Source organism: Bombus pyrosoma, linkage group LG3, assembly GCF_014825855.1.
Source record: "Bombus pyrosoma isolate SC7728 linkage group LG3, ASM1482585v1, whole genome shotgun sequence".
NCBI lineage: Eukaryota > Metazoa > Arthropoda > Insecta > Hymenoptera > Apidae > Bombus > Bombus pyrosoma.
The window spans coordinates 14,546,017-14,569,356 of record NC_057772.1 but is presented as its reverse complement, the minus strand read 5'-3'; the positions used below and the strand labels follow the sequence as shown (position 1 = coordinate 14,569,356).

The 23,340-nt window shown below is 42.3% G+C and overlaps 1 protein-coding gene across 1 annotated transcript in view; it reads right to left on the bottom strand.

The window, feature by feature from the left end:
* LOC122565911 (zinc finger protein 395) overlaps positions 1-23,340 on the bottom strand; it is a 94,271-nt gene that overhangs the window by 26,248 nt on the left and 44,683 nt on the right. Inside the window, exons 3-5 of the mRNA XM_043722429.1 lie at positions 12,420-12,637; positions 11,232-11,548; positions 6,107-6,178 (exon numbers count right to left, since the gene is read on the bottom strand). Coding sequence (XP_043578364.1) covers positions 6,107-6,178; positions 11,232-11,548; positions 12,420-12,637 — 607 coding nt within the window. The remainder of the gene's footprint in view (positions 1-6,106; positions 6,179-11,231; positions 11,549-12,419; positions 12,638-23,340) is intronic.

Sequence of the window (23,340 nt, the reverse complement as noted above, 5' to 3'; positions counted from 1 at the left end):
TCCAAGCGTTTCGATCATGCAATACAGAACTCGTTTTACGTGGTTGTATTTTCAAGCAGCTGATAGAATATGCAATAGAAGGAATCGAATGGCTCGTCGAAGCTCGAAAGCATTGAAACAAAAGAGAATCGAGCGTGTTTCCTAGTCGCTTCTAATGTCGGTGTCATGGTCGCCGACACTTATGTCACGCGACGTCAGCACCTTGTGTATATTAGCAATACAGTCATTTCAGATTTTAAATAATCACTCGTAATACGGAAATTTAGAATCACTTAAAAAGATTATATCGTAATATTACATTAAGGAAGATCCTATTAAAAACGTTACCTGTTACACTTTGACAAACTTTCAACTTGAATTCGATACAGAAGCGATAGAACATTCTTGCAAACTCGATGAAAGTTGGCCACGAGAAATTAAAGCGAAAGATGGAAAGTCTGGCGAAATAATCGGATGTGTACGCCGAGATTCAAAGGAAAGAAAACAAAGGAGTTGAAAAGAAAAATAAATTGATTAAATAACTTCGATTCTAGTTCTTAGATAACGCTTTACCACGAAACTGCCACTTTCCTCATACCTGCATTCGCTGAAAACAAATAATAAACAACAAGCGTTTAGACGAGCGTAACTGTTACGTAATTCGTTAAGAAGAAGAAAATCATTCGGTGAATCGATTTATCCATACGTTTACAAACACCGCTATTATTGTAAAATCAAGAACGTTCTACACAGTTCCGCGTATAAATTCGCTGCGGAAGAATTACTACGATTTTATCCGCTTCGAGGCAATCGTTTCATCGGCGACAAAGCAATTTCGATCCTTCCGATGAAACATTTACGACGAGTCTATTTAACACGATGGCAAAATATCTCGATACAATCGATGTATCAAGCGATACGAAGAAAATGTTCGTTCGTATAATCAATGTCGAATTCCTTTCGTTCTCCCCGTAAACGAAGAACATATCGTCTACTTCTTGCCCTAGTTAGGTTCCTTGCTGCGGACAAATGTAAAATTCAAGAATAATTTGGAAGAAAGGTGATCACGGAATCAACGTCGTCGTATTGTATATTATTATATAATATGATACATTTGCTGGCATTCGAAAAAGGAACGAAGCAAGGAAGAGAATTAGAATGTACGATTACACGTCGGGCGCGATTCTAATCGGCTCATCGTTGTTGCTGGGCGCGCGGAAATATGTACGACAGACATTACGGTGAACGTCAAGTTTACGCAATGTTATTACGTAAGACGGATGGACGTGTCACAATACGACCCGACGTCCCAGAGCTTCAGCCGTATGTACGCATACCTATGTACGCCGTTGGCAATGAATCGGGCCATCCACATCCGTCTTTGTTGGGGTACGTCTATCGAATTTTTACCAGGTTTGCGGCAAATCGGTTCAAATACAAATAGGAACATCGCAAATAGGGTGGTATATACTTTTATTTACGATTCGCTTCGTTCGATCGAAGGTTCATTAATTTCTGTTATTTTTCGACAAATACAAATTCTCTGGTCTGGCAAACGCTTAACCGAAGGATTGAATCGGGTTCGTATGAGGCGGAAGTGTTCAGAATCGCCTTTGACCGTCGATATTCGCAACAACACCATTCCGCCGGAACATTGGTTGCGAAACGAGATACAAAAGGCGAATTCGCGTAATTTTTCTTTTGCTCCAGTTATGCAAACGGCAGGTGGAATTACGTAATTGAGTGACAGGCGAGTTGGGCTTTCTACAGAGATTTTGCAGGCAAATGTTGCGAGGCGAAAAGCGAGCTTAGCGCAACGACGTAATTTCGTCGCGTTAGATATATTTTTGGATTCACCGGGGAAGATGCAGTTAACCTTGAATCAGCCACAGCACTGACTTATCGAATCTAACTACGCGTCGAATTTATGGGGAGATACTCGCTCGTACGACACGTTCGCCGAACAGCTTGGCTCTGAAATTAACGTCATTCGCGACGGCCACGATACGTCGCATATGCTGCTATTTTTGCGTCAAGCTGTCTGCGATTCTCGTCAACTGAAATTTCCTCTATCCTCCGTGAATTGCTATTCTCACACATCGCGAAAACTTGAAGAGGTTAATTCTGAAATACCATGTCTATATATCATATGATCTTTGTTACCCTTTGTTATTACGAGAATTATGTTATTTAAGCCTTTATGAGAATTTATTACGCTACTGTATGTATTTTGCTATACTATACTATACTATCAAAGGGAAATTATTGTCATTATTATTATACTAGGAACTCGTAACTTATATAACTTTCAAAATTGTACTAGTAATATTTATTCGTGAATATCAGAAAGCTTGGAAATAACTGAAACAAAAATGGGTGGGAAACGCAGTAATCCGCCAGGGTAATCCATGGTTAAATAGAAACTTCCTGGGTTCACACCGCGCATTCTGTAAAGGGATAGAGGCGTTTACGTGCGTGGAATCACGCGCACGATCGTTTAATTCCAATGAAAAGTGAACAGAATACCGTTGTACGCGTACATAAATTTGCCCCGGCCTTTTGCTCTTTAAAACGAATTGAATCGAGTGGAACGTTTGTCCTATGCTTTCGTTTCGGCGTAACGTTAACGCTGTCCCACGGCTTCATTTTAATTACAACGATACACAGAGGCATTGAACAGGTATCAAGGTTTAGCAGCCAAATCTCGCGGTCGCTGTTTTAAAATATAACACCCATTTGGCGCCGTACAAACCCGACTAGAGAAACAGAGTTAAATCCTGCTACACGCGGTACACTGTCCCGTGTCGCATTCGAGCCGCAGCATAAACTGGCATAAAAAACCAGCGCAAGAAATCAATCATCGTCTACATGCGTACGTTCGTTTTCATCGTGCAATAGCCCGTTAAACGATTCCCATCCATCCGCTATCATTCATGGATCGGCGCGCACCGTCTCGGACGTCGAAACGTTCAACGTCCAAAAACGTTGCAGCGACGTGGCACGCGCGACTCGAGCGAAGCCCACGCGCAACGTTCTAGGTTCTAGGTCATTTCATGGCCCTCCACCTCTGCTGGCCTAGGAACCAAAGGGTGGCCGGCGAGTGGGTGGAAAGGAAGGAAGGTTGGCCGTCGGGACTCGCGGGCCTTGACCATCGCACGCCACGAATTCACTTGGAATACGTGTAATGGTGACCTCTCTCTTTCTAAGTCATCGTGGTCGCGGTCGTGGTCGTGGTCGTGGTCGTGGTCCGATCAGAGAAGAAGAGCGTGTAGCGAAAGAACAGGGAACCGCAGCGCCCAACTAGAAATAAATCTTCCACTGGTGCGCTCTATGCGTTCGTGCGCGCGCGCGCTTGCTCACGTGACCGCGAGAGCAGGAGCGCGCACACAGTTGCATTCGGGCTGCACACGGATATTGTTTCGCGCGCGTGCAGTCAGGGCCACGGTGACCTTAACTACCTTCCCCCACCCCCGCCCGCCTGACCCCGCTCCTCCGCGCGTCCCACGCCGCTGCGACGCCGTTGGCAGCGGGTGATGGTGAGGAGGGGAGCGGCGGGAGGAGAGGCACGTGCCGTCAGTGACGTCACGCGGTGTGCACTGCAACGCGGTGCAATGCCGGTGCCGGTTCTCGCTGCTTCGCCGAGATCTAGGTCCATGCGGAGGCGTGCGTCGCGTTGGCGATGTTGGTCCGCGCAGACGCGCCCTTTTCGATACAGAGAATGGGGGTGGGGGAAGGATTCAATCACGGGATTGAAATTGATCCGGTGAAATGGAAATCACGAAAGTTTTGGCAATAAGTATCCGCGGATGGAGAAAAGAGCCAGGGAGAACGATCGATGAACGAGTGAGCATGCTAAGGTGAATGAAAGTTATTCGTGGAGCATGGCGACTGGAATAGCTTCTAGACCTTCGGCGTAGGAATTGCGGAGCAGGACATGGGATTGCGAGATATGGTGGGATAGAGACGTTCTTGGAAGAGTTTGACGGGGGATGCTGAGTCGGGGGACGTTGGATCGTGTGAATGAAGCGTGTTTGGGTTAGATAGAGAATGATGCGATTACAGAGATTATTTCGGTTTTTTCTTTAAAGATAGTCGAGAAAAATGAAATTATTAGTGGCAGGAGTACGCCTGCGCAGTTTATTTTTCGCACTTTTATATCTTCATCGAATCGTTAATCAACGTCATATTTCTGGATTATCAGGATACATGATTATCTATGACGTCCTAACGAGCAGCGGATCTTGCGTCTCTTCTATTTCTGTTTCCGGTGGCTCGTTCTGCGAATAAATGTCGACGAAATGTGCAAGATTATGGTCCGATGCTCCGCGATAACGTCAATGTCATGCAATTGTTATCTGTCGAGACATTAGCGCCATCACTGTGAACGTGATTAGAGCGAATGATTTCCAGGCAAACAGATACACAGTGTCCCCAGTGATATCCTTTCCACACACAATGCAACGTTTGAATAAATTAGAAGTAGCTCTATACCAGAGAGAATATGCCACCGAGAATATTAGAAAAATGTTTTATAAATGTTTAAATACTTTTGTGAATTACATGATATATATATATAATATATGAAGTTAATATATATGTATATTATTATTATTATTATTGAACAAGCGTAAAATAGTTATTCAGGTATTTGTCTTGATAAAATATACAGTCGAGGAGGTTTAATCCGGACGAACTGGAACTAGCGCTTGAATTTGGAAAATCTATTTTCGATGTTCAGTTACAAATGGCCATTGCCCTTGCCGCGTTATAATCTGGGCGACACAATTCGTAAACTTCATCGCATCTTAAAAATAACACTAACGAATTTAATTCGCCTTACTCGTTTTCAAGCAATTTCGAAAAGGATCGTACAACTAAAAGAATCGCCAGTCGTGAAACGCACAACAGACGATTTGTCGAACTCTTGCATTTATCAACGATACTCGCGAATTCCATTTTCACACTCGTCATACTATCCTACCTAAAGCCCTAACAAAACCTCGATATCAAACCTGAATCCTAAATCTAATGCAGAAAACAAATTCAACCTAACAAAACCTGAAACGGTTTCATACTCGAAACATCGACTTGTAGTAACTATAGTTGGCGACGTTTGTAGAGGTCGAGGGGAGCACGAGGAGGAACATCGTGACATGGTCGCAATAGTTGCACGGATCGACTGCAACCGGCACTTCCTGGCCGTCCCCTGCCCCTATACCTCTTCCATCGAGAGCTTTCCTGCTCATGGACGCCAATATGGGAACGGTACATGGTCGGAACGAACACGAGTCTAGCTTAGTCGTAGAGAAGGGAGAAGCCTAGCCCGACGACCTTGATCGTCGACTACGCGGATATCTCTGTTCTCGTGTCGGTCAACTGGGTCAGGTGCGCGGTCCGGAGAAGCACACTTCTATACACCACAGGTGGTAGCCAGTGAAAGTAGTCGAAAATTATGCGCTCGATCGCGGATCTGCCACGCGAACCAACTCGAACGGTACTTGGACCAGGTCGACGGTTCCTCCTCCTACTCCGAGGCCAGTTGAATGGACAGAAGTCGACTTTGCGGTCGGTGAAAGTAGCAGGAACCTTCGGCTAACTGGGTTACGAACGCTCTCCGTGATTGCAGAGATATATCGGCCTCTTGGCATTTGCCGAGACGGCCTCGTAAAAGGACGGGACGTGATCGAAAGCTGAACAGCTTGGCAGTCAGGGTATGTGAGCGATGTGGACGGTGAGCGTTCGTTGAAAGTAAGGGGAGTCCCGAGTGTTTAGATTGCGTGGGAAGAAGCTTCGTGTATTAATATTGAGACGGATGAAGGTTTAGGTGTTCGGTTTGAGTAGAGAGAGAAGGGGATGATTTGGATATTGAGATGGCGTAGGAATACTTTTGAATATTAATGTGTTATGAGAGAAAGTTTCGAGTGTGAAATTATCTGAGATTCGCGTACTAGAGAAACGATTTTGGATACTTAAATCGAACAAGGCGAAAGTTACGGGCGTGAAAACTGAATAGAAGAAGGCTCTAAGTAGCAAAATGTAATGGAAGAAAAGTTTGAACGCTGATTAGATGGAAACTTGGAGCGTCGATATCGCGTAGGAAGAAACGAAAGCTGAAAACAAGACTCACCTGTTCGGTTTCGTAGATAGCGGTGTTGACAGGTCCATTCTCGATCGGGTCGCGGCTTACTTTCGCTCGAATCTGAAAAACCACCAAGGAGTCGAGTTAAGGCGAGAGAGGCGACAAAAGATCTTTCCGTTTAATCGAGGCTCGACCCGGTTATTTTCAGACCCGGTCGGACCCATTTTCCGCCGGCAACCGCGTAACGACGCGTGCCTAAGTTTAGACCACGGCGATAATACCTCAAGGTTCAACTTGTTAGCCATCTTACGAAATTATCGAAAATCGCCGCGCGTGTTTACATCCTTGGCTCTTGGTCGAGGATTATGTCATCGGCGTGGACTTGGCAAAGGACTGAGTCGTACGAGCCGATGCATCTGTTTCTTTCGCCAACCGTTAGTTACTATACAACTATATATATATAAACATACCTATGAAGGATGTTCGATACAACGTTCGTTGCAATTCTTTAACGACAAAAAGATTTTTCGAGTAGAAGTTAGCATCGAATCGATAACAGACCGCGATATAGGAAATTTTCGAAAAGTTCATTTTTCACTATTATGATGCAACCTCTGCTGCAGATAAGAGTTAGGGGAAGTAAAGATTTTTTAACGACGACCGAACAAAACAGGTTTGGCCTATCGGTATTCTATATTCAATCCTAGTCTTGTTACTACCTACATATCGTATTACATCAAACAGTTCTCTACTTTTACTTCTTTTCATTCTCTTCGTTCAACCTTGTTAGCATTCCGTGTACACGGTGCCTGTTCTTAATAATCGGAGAATTCGAATTTCCTCATCAAATATCGTCGCTCGGAATCACGATCAGGATTTAATCCACTCTATTCCGTTCACTCGGCATTCCGACACATACTTCCCCCGGTTCTGCACGCCTCTACAATCTACACTCGTTAATGGAAAAATCTTGAATTTTAATATCAGGTATCCTTTATCAAAAATGTTAATCGCGATTTAATTTATTCCCATCCAATCGGTAATCCTGTATGTTCTTCCTTTGAATCTATGTTATATGTTGTATATATACATAATACAAATATTTACGTTCTTCAGTTATTAATTTTATAACCATTCAACACCACATTTATGTCATTATTCGTATAGATAATTAGTTAAACATTTTGCTGGTTGTGTTTCAGGTTCTAACCGCGGGGTATTAACACTAGAACTACCACACCAGTCAAATTGATTAGTTTTATAATCTTATTTTAAAATTCCTACTTCATGTTATATTCTTTTTCCACAATGATATAATGACTTTTGCAACGATAACCAAAAGAATAGTATAATAAATTTTATTTTGTTTTTATGTATCCAAACTGAAAATAATTTTGTATCAAGGTTACTTGTACCAACACTAGTCAAAATAGCTGGTACTTGTCAAAGTGTAAAAGGGTCCTGCAATCCGTTTATCGAACCCCAATTGATCAGATTCCTCGTTTTGTAACAACTCCCCACACGTTTTTCAAATTTTTACCGCGTATCGTTCGATACGATGATATCAGTTACCAGGAAGATTCCGGATCGATCGCTAGATCGCAACACTAGAAATACCACACCAGTCAAAATAACTGGTTCTACAATTTTATAAATGTGCCAACCCTCGTTTAGGGATCATGGTCCCAAGTGGATTAATAATATCAAAAATGTACTACATAACATGGAGAAAGTCAGTAAGAAAGTAATAAATCAATAAATATAAAAATATTCTATTATTATGTATTTTTTAAAGGCCAGTGATTTTGAATGTTTCTGATAAAAATAGCTTCGTGTTAACTACCGATGATAGTTCTAGCGTTAATAATTGAGCAAACATACAACTGCTCTTTCGTTGTCTATTCTACACACGACAGAACAATCATGACCTCAATTCGCTGATAATCCACAATTTTAATATATCAAAAAATCCTTACCATGAATCACTTGTATATTAATTAATCTCTGCTTAAATTTGTCGAATTAATTCCTCGTTTGTCTTTCATCTTATCTATTAACAGTGTAAGCTGTAGAAAATTACTTGTGGTTGGGAATTTATTTGGTCAGTATTTAAAAATGTTGATCAAAGATATAGATAGTCTGATTACTATCATGAATCAAATTCTTTTTATTTTTAGCTATTTTACATTACGATATTCCTCTTTACTCGTAAAGCGACATTAAAGTAAAACGATCGACAAAAGTGTATTTATCGTGTTTCCCTGTGATCATCGAACGAAAAGAAATAATATAGGAAAATCAAAATACACGTTACGATATACAGGAAATTAAAAGCAAGATACGCGTCACGGAATTCAGGAATTAACGACATTTTATTCAAGCTCTATTCCTTTACGATTGTCTATGAATACATAAATTTGCATAAATATTTATATCAAGCGTTTCTCACGATATGTAACGATTCCAGTGGGACTCCTTCCGGATTCTCGACTCGTAAAAATTCAACCGCATCGTTCGGCGGGTTAACGGTGCAATTCGATCGTTAGATCGCAGGTGGAGGCCGCGATGGATCTAAATGAAAATCTAAGCGCGAGATTCTCAATCGTTCGAGCGTGGCCAGACCGTTATCGCCGTGCTCTGCATTCAGACGTTCCCAGTGCTTTCCTGCTTTTTCTTTCTCTTTTCTTCGTTTGACGCCACGGTGAAAACGACGCGTCTTCGCGACTTTCGTCGTTTCGTAACGGTGCGACGCGTCGATCGCGATTCCAAAGAACGATGCAAAATGAAGACAAGCGGTTGATCGATCGACGATTTTTCGTTTAGTCATCAGCTAATCGGGAAGAAATCTCGATATTTTCGTGTTTAGTCGTTTCTAACTTTTATTCTTCTCTTCTCGAATATTATTTTAATTCTACTACCTTAGTTCTTCTTCCTACTCTGCCTAAACTTTTTATTTATCTATACTTCCTTCAATGACGCTGACAAGTAACGTAAAAATGATATTGGAAAATCATGTCAGAGCATATATTCGTTTATTAAGATGATACCGATGATATGTGACACATAGTTGCGTAACAAAAGGTTAGACAACAAAATCTAGATATCCGTTTAAAACTTCTACAGAGATATTTTGCTCTGTTGCATTGGAAAATGCAAACATACAGTAAATAAAAATTGTTCACAAATATGTTCAAGTCATTCGAAGCACATATGTCTCGCGTCATCAAAAACGCAATCGCTATTTCAGAAAAGCGATAATAACTTGTTTTATGCCGTAGTGCAGCTGTTCAATAAACATTCGAGATCCCCGTAAAAGACATGGCAAACAGATGCTGCGTAATCCACCAGAGATAAGCAATCCTTGTAAAGGAATTGCGATATGTAACGAATTTTCTCGTCATTTATTCGACGATCGATGCTCTCGATTATCGACGAACAATGAAAAACAATTTCACAAATGTGTACGTTATGGACATTGATCTGTGGAACTCACTATTCGATTCCACATATATGAAAAGCAGAAACGATTAAGTATTCTAAAATTTGCATAATTAATTGCAAAAAATGTCAAAAATGTAGTAATTGTAGAAATTGGCAAATAATACGAACTTTTACAGTGTGTATCGAGTTTGTTCATTTTTAATTGCAGGTTCGACTATGTCTTTGAATCTCTAGCTCATATACAGGGTATTAACCTTCGAACTGAATGAATTTTCCACGAGGATTTTATTCGTTTCTACAGAAACATAAGATAGAAAGTTAACCGAGAGAAGAGTTGCGTTTCGCTTTGGAAAATCATCTCGAGGTCATGGATCACGCATACTCGCACACGCGAGTAACTGCCTTATGTATTATGCAAGTACCTACAGCTTTATCTCGTCTCGTTGATGTTAATTAAATGTAAGCTGTGAAACGCGGAAGGGGCTAAGTTCGGGGAGATAAATCCGCCACGCCTTATGAGCGAATTAATCGTGCGTTCCAACCTCGTTGCATGCTGATAACCCTCGGCTGAGTTTCAACAGAATGTCCGTGGTTCACGAAAACGATAAAACCAGCATCGCTGTCCGAGGCGACCGAACAGTACGAATATCGATGTTCCCGCGAGAGTTAGATCTCGCGAATCTCGTTTTTTCTTCGATAGAACGACACGTGGTTTCGTTGCCAATAGCAGACGAGTGGCATTAAGGCCAATGAAATCTTTCAAAGACAAGCCTCGTGGGATAAAGTTGAGCATCATTTAAATAAAATATCTTTTAACGTGTTCGCTACCGGCGTTATAGACCAGTCGTTGAGGAATTAAGAACGTAATCTTTCAATAAGTGCTTCTTCTTCGAATTATTATTTCCATTGCAAAGAAACACGCGACGCGATAAGTGAGTTTGCTACTTATTCGGAATTGATGAGAGAATTATGCGTGTTAATTTTCGTTTTTTCCCCTTTCTTCTCTTTTTCAATATACACATATACTTAATCCTTAAATCGCTTCACCTAATTAGAAATTATCGTAAGTTTTTGAATCAAGCGTGACATTAATTCAGTATAATCGAAGATTATATTTGAACGATATGCAAAATAATTAGCTAATAGGTCTCATAGCAATTTTCAGATAATTATATAGCAATTTCATATAATTTAGCCTGATACGCATGATTTACTCGCGTCATCGTGTGATTTTTCTTACGGAATATTTGCAATAGTGCTTTAAGACAATATAATCTTCGTTTATTGATGCGACGAGAAACAAAGAGAAATTTCCGTCAATGTCCAATTCGATATTTTCGATAACAGCGAAAGACACTGCTTCGATTTCTAATAGTATTCGAAATATTCGATTCGCCGTTCAACGACAGAAGCTTTCTCCAGTCCGCGTAAGCGTCCAAATGTATCCACGATGATCAAAGATGACTAATCACCCACGTCATCCCATGATGACGAAACAAAAAATTATCCGGCTACGTAAGGAAAAAGGGAAGAATTCACCTTGCCGACGATAAAACGACAGATAATTGTCTAAGTCACACGAAGGCCAAGTTCATCAGCGCTGTGACAGTGTGCCGGATTGGCGAATTGCAACAGAATATATCCGGTACACTTGAATTTATCAGATAAGCGAAGCGCTCGTGCCCATTTATCGATCGATCGATAAAACGGGTACGCGTGATATTGCATTTACCTTCTTTTTGCGTGGGTGCTGTTCCTCGAGGTAATCGAGCACTATACCCTCGTCCAGGGTGGTTGTCGAGCCAGGGGTGCTACTCGACGACGAGCCAGACGCGTTGTAAGGGTAGTGTTGTTGATTGTGCGAAGGATGAGCGGATGTCGGCCACAGAGAACCGGTGGTAGGTGCCCCCTCGTCGCTGAGAGGCGGACTCGGGGTGCCGCTACGCCATGAAGCCCCGCTGCTGCTGCTGCTGCTATTCGAGGTGCCACCGACTCCTGGTGAGCCAACGACCATGCCACCACCTCCGCCACCTCGACCTCCCCAGGAACCTTATTCGCGAAAAACATAAAAATACTCGGTTAGTTTATCTCGATTGAACAACTTGCTTGCGAGTTGATTATTCGCAGATGATCCATGCTCCGATTCGAGTAGCCTGTAATTTTGGGGAATTTTGTTTGCATAATTTTCGAAGAGCCTTCGAGCTTCGAAATTAAATGTCCAATTTACTGTAAGTATATTTCGTACCTGTATGTCTCGTCTATCGTATTCAAAAATATCTTAGAACAGCTGTAGGAGGTGCTGTAAAATGTTTGATACAAACAAGCACCTCTTGTATCTTGTTATAGATTTCGCAGGTTCGGAGTCGGAGATATGCTTGAATTGATAGATCGTTGCAAATTGACATGCGATTGAGTGTAATCTCTGTGTGGAATTGAGATTAGATAGAACCGCTGTCAGACATAATGGCAAGCTTGAATTTACGATCATGTAGCTCGGATATGCGATTTCGATCGCTAGTAATTGCACAGACACTTAGAGTAATACATTGCGGAGAAAGACAGATGACCGGTATACATGTATATGTACATGTATATACATGTATCACATAATAAATCAAACGTGTAAAGCGTATGTGTTAACAGCAGCGATTCTTAGCACCTACAATACGGCTAAAGTAAAATGCAAAATGTGCATCGTTCAAATAATCATGGCCGATACTACACAGCCGCATGCAGCTTTCTACGATCGAAACAAATTCATCTCGAACCGAAACTTTGTTTTCGAGATTTCATTCGTTCTATCAAATATCTAGCAATTTGCTCGTATCTAATGTAAACGTTGTAAACTTTGACTAGGTCGGACTTAACGAAGTCTGCGATGTCGTTAGAACACGAAGGCTATTCGCAGCGTGATACTGACCGTAATTGTGTTGGCAGTGCAGTGGCAGGGGATTGTGAGGGCTGTGTGGCGAACATGAGAGCGACATGAGGACAAGAGCGGCGGTGCATTCGTCCATGCAATCGCCGCGTTCGTTGGTACGACAACCCTCGCGGCCGCATCCGTGGGGTATTCTGTCGCTCCAACCGCTGTACGATCGCTCGGAGTCATTGCTCGAGCTGGGTCGCCGTTTTCTGGATCTGAAACACGAATCATACATATTCGTAGATTAATTACGATCCACAAGGTTCGCTCGTATTGCAATTTTCAGCTCGTTGCACGAACAACAGCCGGTTAAGACGCTGGTTGATGTCGCGTGCAAGATCGCAGAAACACGATCACTGTTGTCATCTACGTTCATTCAACGGCCGTGATCGTGACTTTTTTATCTCGAGAGAATTTGCTCGCTGTGATCGTAATTCTTTTCTGAATTATTCTTATAACACGATTAATTTTTTACAGACTACCTCGATATAACTTGCATAAAAGTATCTGCAGGTAAGGTAAATTGAAAATTACGTTACGTTTTCCTCGTATAATGTACATTTACCTTATCCGAGATTCAAAATAGAAGATAATTCAATTTTCTTTTCTTCATCCGGTATTATTATTATCGGTACTTCAAGGACTAGAATATTAATTCTTCCTGTCGATTTCAAGATCGTAACATTCGTTCGATGTCTTTGATATAAAATATACAGGTTTTGCGAGAAGGATCGATTAAACCAGAAGCGAAAAATTACAAGCTACTGCGAACAAATCATCGTGATTGGGATCGAACGTGATCGAATCATGAGATTCACAAGTAGTGTTCCATCTCTAGTGCACACGTGACTATTATCTAATCAATTAATTAGATTATTAAAATTATCTAAATTATCTAAAGACCGTCGAACACGAGTGTTCGCTTTACAATCGCCAGTTGTTTCATTATTACAGTAATCGGTAATTCGTAACAATATGTACAATGCAACTTTGATTAGAAAGTAAACAATACGGTGAATTTCAAATACTTTAACGCGTATATGTTGAAAAAAGAGGACAAGTGCCAAATGGATCATTTCAACTAAGAGTAAAATTATTCGAAACTGTTGAGGTTTGTCTGGGAATAGAAAGGGGAAATTCCAGGATGGATGTACAATAGAAATAAGTACAGTGTATGCTAGGACAGGTCCGAAGGCTGGCAGCGTTACTTTACAATAAGATCCCCGAAACCATAGGCATTTGTATAATTATGAAAACTGGCCTGTCTATACTCCGTTGCACCATCTGTGCACGGCATGTTCCCAGAAAAGGCCACGAGGTACAGAGACCATTCAAACTGATTTGAAGCTAAACAATACTCAGTGGCTTCAAGGACTAGAAAAACTAACCCTTAGAGAAGATGTAGAGTTTTCCTAGAAGTGAGAATCCTTTCAACAGAAATAACAGATTAATCGGTAATTTCAAACAAACGACTTCGTGACAAAGTAAAAAGCCCAACGAATCGTCAGACTGCATCGCAAGTTGTAAGGCGCAACGTAGCGCAACGAGATTAGTGGATGAACAGGCAGCTTTCGTAACGGAAGAAGTTTCGTTTTCCAACTTCCTAACGTTTTCCATCTCTTTCCGTCATCCGCCTTTTTCTTCCATTTTTCTTTTTGTTCGTAGAAGCACGTCTTTTCGTACGTACGATCACACGGTCTGTCCCGACAATAGGAGCTGTCGTAACAACCAATCGTTTGTCGGCCTTTTCATGGAATTTCGCGCTTCTACAATTACGTAAAATAATGTTTTTCCAGCCTGTATTCCCGTAGGCACTACGATGGCCAGTACGGTGGTTGTACCGCAATGTCCCGGCGTACGACATGCTGTAAATTACAGTTTTCCAAGAACAGCCGTAAAGATGCCACGATAACACGCCACGGACTTTGGTCTACGCGTTCCTGCAGATCGGTAGCCTGGTCATTTTCGACCGTGTACCCGCTACTGCCACCTTTGTTCGCCTGGAACTTTGCGCGAGTCGTTAATCGCCGTGTCGATTATCGCGATATTAGATCGTTTCGTAAGTTTGCCAGCAATTGTTCAGAGTGTGATCGTAAACCGATGAAAAATGAATTTAATACAGCATTGGATGTTAATGTCTTGCAATTTACCAAGTTTACGATGTATCGAAAAGTAAGGGTGAGGTAAGTTGCTCGGGGAAGGCCAAGAGATCGCCGGTAGATCGAACGGTTGGACAACTGACACCTGCTGATCGATAGAAACCCCGACTTTCTAGGAAATTACAGGGCAAATTTTCCTCGTTATCTTCACCTATCAGGTGTCTAGACGGCCTTGCGAAATAATAAAATCGATGTGGTCGTCTTGAAAAAGTTTCCCTACACACCGAATCGGTAAAATTATAATCAATCTATATTTGTTCAAAGTCTAAAGCTTCACGAACTTGAACAAAGTATCGAGGACATCATCGAAGAATCAAACGATCCGATCGAAAAATAACGAAACTGCCAAGGAGGAAACACAGGAAAGAGAAAACGAAGGAAGAGAAAAAGTCGGAGGAAAATCACGAAAGCAACGAGCCATCCGGCTCGGTGTACTTTCTACGATCCAATCTACCAAGTTTCACCTCCCCGCGCCATTCTGTCCCCGTGTTCCGTAGGACTTTCATACAAGAAGCCTTAGAACTCTTGGTCAAGCCTGGAAGCAATAGTCGTCGATGGTTTCCTTACGTACCGTCGATGGAAGAGATACGGAGAGATCGTAAAATCGATAAGTAACTGTACGATCGAAATTCGGAAATCGGAATTTCAGGCAGCATCGTATCTCACCGTATCTCTCATTTTCAGCGAACACCATACGAAATAACCGACGTCTTCCAAAGACAAATTGGTCAGTTCCACTCTTCGTGAATTTTTTCAATTTCGTTACCGGCGGGAAATACCGATACTCAATCGGAAAGATAAAAAGAATCCTGACCATTTAACACGCGACTACCGTATCTTTTACAGCGAGTATAGAGGTACGCGAAGGACACGAGAGCGTGATATCTCTAGCGTTGGAAGTGGGAGACACGAAACGACGTAGTCAAGGCCGCCGCTTGGCCGTTCCGCTCGGAGCGGTACATCGAGAGTCGAAAGTGAAACGTCGCCGGTACCGGCGGAATGACGCACGATTTTCTGTGTCTTTCTCCCTCCGATACGATTGAAACGAGCAGTCGCGACTGTCCCGTTTTCATGATCGCTTTCGCACACGCCGCTCAGGATACCGAACGCGTTTAACGCGTGAAAGTTAAGCAGAGATAAGTATGCTCGGGGGGTCGATAATTGCCGTACAATTGCAACAGGTATGCAAGCGGTAAGTAAACGGAAGGGAAGTAACAGGGAGTTGTACCACGTGGAAACGCGCCTGGAGAGGGATGACGGTGAAAGAAGAGTGGACTAAGCGTACCTACCGCTAGAAACGGCACAGTATACAGTCGAGGATTTGTTGTATGGTAATTGCGGACGCTACCTTGGATTTCCAAACGAGAGGCTTTGGTCGAAGGGACTCGACGTATAATAATGGGATTTACTCGCTCGTTTAGGTCGGATTAGTCATAAAGACAATAAGAGAGGATAACGAATTTTACGACCGTGGCAAACTCTTTCGTTTCTCTGTCTGTTTCAGTCGCTTATTTCGTGTCAAGTCAATATTAATATTAATCAATGCACGATAAAATGCAACAGCATTTGCGATTTGCGACGCAGGCATACACCGGCTGTCCGATACAATAAGATGACCAATTAATTATTCGCTGTGGTGCAAATTCGTAAAAAGTTCGAACGTGATTCTCACAGCCACGAGGATTAATAAGATTGCCACGTGCGGAAGTGTGGCACAGTCACGAAATATCTCGAGCGTCTCGTTTCACAGCTCGACCAATTTCCGATCTCGAAAAACAGTTTATCCGCGCCGCTGTCGTTTTAATTAAAGAGACGCTGCGCGTTCGACTAGCTCGCAAAGACGCCGCGCCGCTGCAAAAACGAAAGAGAAAGTAAATTGCCCCGATAGCTTGCGCTCCGAATAACTCGCCGGCTGCCTTGTACTTGGAAAGCCGATCGACGCCGCAGTCAAGGTAGACGGGGGATAATCTTCATCCTCGTCGACGAGCTTTTTTCCCTCCTTCTTTCTTTCGCGTTGCGTGCTAATTACGCGGCGAGCCGACAGCGTTTACAAGCCGAAACTGAAATTGGGTCGTGGGAAACCCACGCATCGATCTCATCTCTTTCTTTCTTTCTTTCTTTCTTTCTGCGATGCCACGCCGTGTCGTACGCTCTTCTCATTTACCTTATTTCCTTTTGCGCGGCTCTTTTCGCAGCTTTCAACCGTCCTCTCTTTTTATACGCGGTTCAATGCCGAGTCCGGGTCGTTTGAAAAATCCGCGAAATAAAGCGGAAAGACAGATAAGATTTGTCGACGATTATTTTCGCGCTGTTTTCTAAACGTAAGAGAGATTTTAATATTCCTTTGCCGCTCTTCAAAATATTCCACGAGAAAGAGAATTCTTCGTGCTCTTCAGGGGGCTTGCTGCAATAATTAGATTCCTACTATGTGTGGCGTTAAGAAAAGGCAGGAAACGCATAGTGGTTGCGTGTACGGCGTACGCGCTCGCGTGTTACTGAAGCGTTTCGCCGCATTATCATCTCTCGCAATGACGTAACGTTATGTAACTATTTCGAACGAAGGACACGCTCGTTGGTGCACTCTCGATACGTTGAATCGATGAACCGAAGGATAGCAAACGTACCGCCGAAATTTTTCAACCGTCGCTTTTACAACATTAAGGGAAATTGCTACGACAAATAGATCGGTAGCTGATCCGTCGATAATAAGCTTAATGACGATCATTCAATTCTCTCTTTTCAATTAGCCTTGTTTGAGGATTATATAGTTGCCGTTTATAATTACACCAACTGTAAAGAATTTCCACGTTAACGGTATTGTACAGTTGTCTTTCGGCTAAAGAGCTTTTTTGTTGGCAATCGAATACGCTTTATAGAAATTGTAGAAAGTAATTTTGCATTCTTCGTTGAGCGAGGATAGTACGCAGAACGTTGGATATTGGCTCGCGTTGAACACAATGATTTTTCAAAGATCTTCCAAGTATCGTGTAATTTAGCTTGTTTCGTAACAGATAGAACGATTTTTTAAATAAACTGAAACACAAAATCGGTCTTCGGACTGTGATTCGCTTTAATAAGGGAAGACTAAAAAGAAAACATCCCACTGACCTCACTAAAGAAATGAAATAGTCAAACTCAAAGATGGTAATCCGTTGGGGTTAGCCAATGTTACTTAGCAATTAAGTTAGAAAAATTTGCCAAATGTCCAGCTGGACAAATACTAAAATACAAATTAAATAATAAAAAAAAAACTTTAGCAAGATGCCGAAGTATATATACAACAGTCTTTAGTTTCAAATGACATTTTTGGTCTAACTTTTGTTATATATATATTAATCTTTTCTGCTGATCATCGTAAACAAATAAATATCGAAAAAAAGTGCGAGCTGTTGATTTATGCGAAGTCTTTCTTCGGTCATCGATGTATATACGTCAATGTGTAGAGTTGAAGAAACTTACCTAAGGCTGTCCGCGAATTTATACGAGACGGTCAAAAAATTCTGCTCGTGCCACAAATAACTTAATGCAAAAATGTTCTTTGAAAAACCTTTCAAAATAGATTGTCTCGAAAAATAAAACTCGTACGAAGAGAAACCTTTTTCATGCAACCTTTTAAAATTGAAATACAAAGATCCAACAAAGCCAACGGCAGAATTAATTCTGACATCGATTCTAAAGTATCACTTACATACATACGTATACGAAAGCAACCACTAACGACAACGCGTGTGTACGAGAGAATCGTTTTACGTACAGTATGCGTCGATTCATCTTCGATCTAATTTTCCCCCGAGCAAGCACGCCGATCGGACCTATACTGGGTGAGGCGCATGTAAAGGGGAGAGGCTGTTCCGTGTTCTGGCTCCGGTTGCACGCTCGTGGTTGCCCCAGAAACCGTAATACACTTCTCGTTATATGGGTCAGGGAACACGTTGATCCATATTCGGGACGGCATCCCCCCGTGATCGGGGAATTAGGTCAGCGACTCGTGTGTGCCGCGCCGGGCCACGCGAAACCGTGTGTTGCTAGCTGGCTGCCGCGATCCTGTTCCGGGCTGAGCACGCTTTTCCGGGAGGATCAAACCACCGTATCGAACCGCGTGGTCTACCGTTTTATGTACCGATTTCGTATAGGAATTTTCTTTCTCGTTGCTTTTTAAACGTAGCATTAATTCAGTACTGTTTGTATGAAATAGACGTCGACCTGAAGTTATTGCCGTAATATTATCGAATATATATGGAGATCCATCGCCTAAAATTCCAAGTGAAATATCTATTCTTCAAAATTGCGTTGCTTAACACGTTGAATGTGGTGGGGGTTACCGGTGACCGGCGCACCGAGGTTAGTAAAAATACATAATTTGAACAAATTTCAATAGTTATAAGTTTTGTATTATTACCATCGTTACTACAATGGTATGACGAAATGAATACATGGGAAAAAACCAGCTTTTTCCGTCTTTTATCTTAACGAACAATAACCCTGAGGAACGTTGCTACTTGAAAGATGTTCGATGGTAATTAAGGGCCTTGACAGTAAAGTAAAACATACTAAATCTTAATGACAGTTGTTTAGGATTATTGCGAGTTCGAATAAATATGATCGAAGGATTGATTATGGTTTATGGTAGGTCACGTAATGTAGATAACGAACGTAGTGAATAAAAAAAATGTCGCATAATAAAAAATGCCAAACCTTGCCATTCAACGCGTTAAGTATTTTCCAAAGAGGATCCCGATACTCGCTAGTGTACTTGCACGAGAATGTAGTATACTATTAACAAAAGCATATACCAAAAGTGCACCTATACGTATAATAAGCCTACGTCTGAGTTGGCAGCACCGTTCCTTTTAATTAATTTGCAGCTTCACTGTAACACCTTCAGCAACAGTTACCTGGCGCAAATCCGAGATTCGTAATAACGTCTCGATGTACCTAACAGCATATTGCAGGCCCAAGAAGCCCAAGAAGCCCAAGAAAAGAGAAACGAATAATTTTCGACTAAACAAAGAACAATCCATAAAATGTGTCAAAAATTACCTGTATGCTTTATTTCGGTTTGAAGTTAGTACATTAATAAACACACTTATACACAGAGGTATCTGAAAGAGGATTTTCCTCGAGAAGGTAACAGAAGTAAACAAAGAGCAGGAAACGTATATTAGCGGGGTCTAGAATCTAGGTACATCGGGGACAAGCATTCACACCCCATAAGGATAGTGCATCGATCCGGTACCAAACGATATCCGGGTTACGAAGTCGAACAGCGGGGTCAGTTCGCCGGATACAGGAACGCGATAGCCGGCTGGCCTCTATCGAGCGACCTGATTCCGCGGCAGGACAACCCGCACAACCTGATTTCGACTACGTCGACCTTATTCGCTGACCTAATTCCCTCGATCATAGGGGTTGCTTGGAATTTACGACTGCGAAAACGGGGCTGTATCGCGCTCATAGCAAATTCCCAGAATCCATTGCCTGTTTCGCTCGGAGGTTGGTTCCACGTTGATCCATACAACTATCCTCGAACTATCTAAGAGTTGGAAATGTTTGTCTTTGATTCTGCTATCTGTTACGTCCGAGTCTGATGATATGATCGAACTGCGTGTTATTATGCTTCTATAGTGGCTGGTCAAACTATTTCAACACTTACCATAGAAAACTTTTATGTATATCGTGTGCGTGGTGTTAAACATTCTGAGATTTTATTAGCGATGTGAAATTATTTATTATTTCACTATGAGAATCATCTTTCGATTTACGCTTTCCGAAGATTAATATGCCGCAAGGAATCTCGACGAATTTTTATCTCATACAAGAAAGTAACAAGGAAGTAAGAGAAAAGTCTACCTTTTCCTCATGGTTATCGGAGAAAATTCTATTGTTCGAGAAAAAAAAGTGTGAACACGATAGGCTTCTCTTTTGATTAATATTCTATCGCGTGGATCGTTAATCAAACGCGTCGTTTTGTCAAGGTGCACACCTAGCTCTTCTAACTCAATTTGTCTCTGAATAATTAGCAGATAGGCGGAACTTGTTTAGATAAAACGAACACCTTTCTTCGAACCAGAGAACACTGCTTTCAAACACGGATGAATTAAATTGAAGTTTCATGCTAATTCTTGCTGAAAAAGTAAGTTATACTTAAAAGGGAAAGTGTGTTGATCTCTCGATTAACATCTCAAGACGGCTATTAATCAAACGCGTCGCTTTATCACACCTGCAAGCCACTCCTTCCACTTCATTTCCATCGTCGAATAATCGACAAATGGGAGAAATTGCGTTTTCATCTTTCTTAGAGGACGTTATCTCGCGTATATCGAAAGTTCCAATCTCGCAACTTCCTCGCAATTTTATAACTAATTTTATCTACATCTTGCAATACGATTATCTACATTTTTCACATAGCCGATAAATATCCTCCCTTAATATGTCGCGTACTAAACGTTCTTTAAATTCAATACGGTCGTCAAGCCAAACCCACAGTCCTCTTTAGCTCTACGAACGCAAAACCTCAACATCCAAGAATACGATCCACCGCTGCAACTCTACCTGTCGATTTAACTCGAGTAAAGTCGTCTAATTAGTCGGGTTATTACCGCCCATGAGCAAGGCCCATGTCCCTGAAGCGGGCATTCGATGGAACAAAAGCTTCATCCAAGTGCGAGCGAGGAGTCCCTCGTCGGAAAAGTTCTCTCTAGCAAGGTCTCGGAATTTTGCACGGCGAAATATTCTCGTGTTGGCTTCGGCACACAAAGCGCCGAGAAGGGTATATAAACCTGCGGGAGGGTATCTCGGTGTTGCACACGATGCGACTCGGGTCGATGTATTGGTGCACGTGTACTGCTCCGGTTTCATTGTCCCAGATTTACCAGTGGGATAGAGAGTGACCCACCCCTTGACCAGTCGAAGCGAGAGAAGGGCCAAGAGCGTCGCCACGGAACCCTCTCTTTCCCTTTCTCTTTTTCTTTTCGCTCTTCTCCTTCTTATTCTTCTCCATGCCCCTTGGCTCTTCTACCTCAACAAGTAGCAGCGGTTGCCAAGTACTACAACAGGTACGAGCGGCGTTGTATGCGCTGGCACGTGCAGACCCACGTCGGCCAACAAAGGAGGAAAGCTCGTAGTGCGCGAGAAAAGGGGCAGAGGGGACTCGCGAGACTCGAGCGCATTCTAAGGGTGCAGCAAGAGAGGATTTTCGAGAGAACGGGGAAAACAGGAAGGATGAAAACGACGCGTGGCTCCGTGTACCTGACCCATTTATTCGACGCGACTCCGCACCGCTAGGTACGTAGCTCTATCGATCGGCCTAGATCCGCGGCCCCAGCCTGGCACGACCTACTATTTGTTAGGCCACCTTAACCACCCTCGTGTACCATCGGCCGCCCCGAACGCCTCTCCGTCTCGCTCACCTCATCGAGCAGGCACAGTTACCCTCGCGATCCGTGTGGTATCAACTTTAGACGAGCCATCGACGTCTCGCTCGCAACCCTTGCACAATCGGAGCCTTGGCGGGCGAGCGAAGGTCGCGCAACCGATTCGGCTGTGCCGTAACGCTTTGCTAAATAGATGCTTCAGCGAGACAATTCACAGCAGGATTTTCATGACTATTTCGTTGGGACGATTTTTCATACAGAATTACAGCGATTCTTGGATTAGGATTGGATGAGAGTGGATATAACGGCGACTGCTAATTTCCAGAATGAAGCTGACGACAAAGGAGGGAAGGAAAAAGGAGAATAGATGAAAATAAACGACTTTGCCAAAGAGTAAAGATACTCGGAACCCGAAAATTGCTGCAACGTTCCGACAGTCTAAATAAATTAACTTCGGAAATTCCACTTATATTATCGAACCAACTTTACCCACTCGGAAAACAAATATAGGAAAAATTTCTAAATACTACTCGATACACGCAGATTCCGCAAATCACGTGTGTTTACATAGTGTACACGCGATCCTAGTTCTAATTTGCAAACAGTGAATAGAGTCGAAATGCCTCGCTGATTGCGTCATTTCGTTCGTCGTTAGCGCTGTCTGAACACACGAGGAATGCGTTGAAAACTACTACTACTGCGTTTTGTCATCAAAAAAAGAAAACGAAGGATCGTGAGAAAAGAGGAGATATTCGGAGCTCGCATGTAAATCGCGAAGAGAAGAAGCTTTCGCGAGACAAAAATGGCATCTGCCAGTTGTTCGTTGCTCTATAGGTCAAGATCACGCCTGTTGGCATATTTTGTCGTTCGAGACCTTGGCTGCTCGCTCGTGTGCTCTTTGTCTTTTGTCTTGCATATACCTAAGTTACACACGTTACACGCTAGGATCGTAGTTTCGTACTCTAACTTCGTTCTAGCTTCTGCTAGCTTGGTCCTGTTCAAGCTTTAGTAACTTCCTTCGGAAGTCCAATGAACATCGCGTTGTTCTAGGTCAGTGAACCTCAGAAACTCGAACGATGGTCCCGGAGAACAGTGGAAAGGCAAAGTAAATTTTACGTCAAGATCTTTGAAGAGTCGAGAACTTTTCTTTATCTACAATAACGTACAAATTAGATACTTGGGTAATCAAGATTATCAAGTTGACAAATCGAAATGCAACTGAAATTTCAAATGAAATTTGCTACATTTTCGTCCGCAAAGTTGTAATTGACGAGACAAACGGTTCTTATGGTATTCTGTAGTAACATGAATTGATTGTTTTCTAGGATAAATTTTCAAATGTGTGTTTCAAGCAATCTATATCCAAATTTTATACCTGTACCTTGA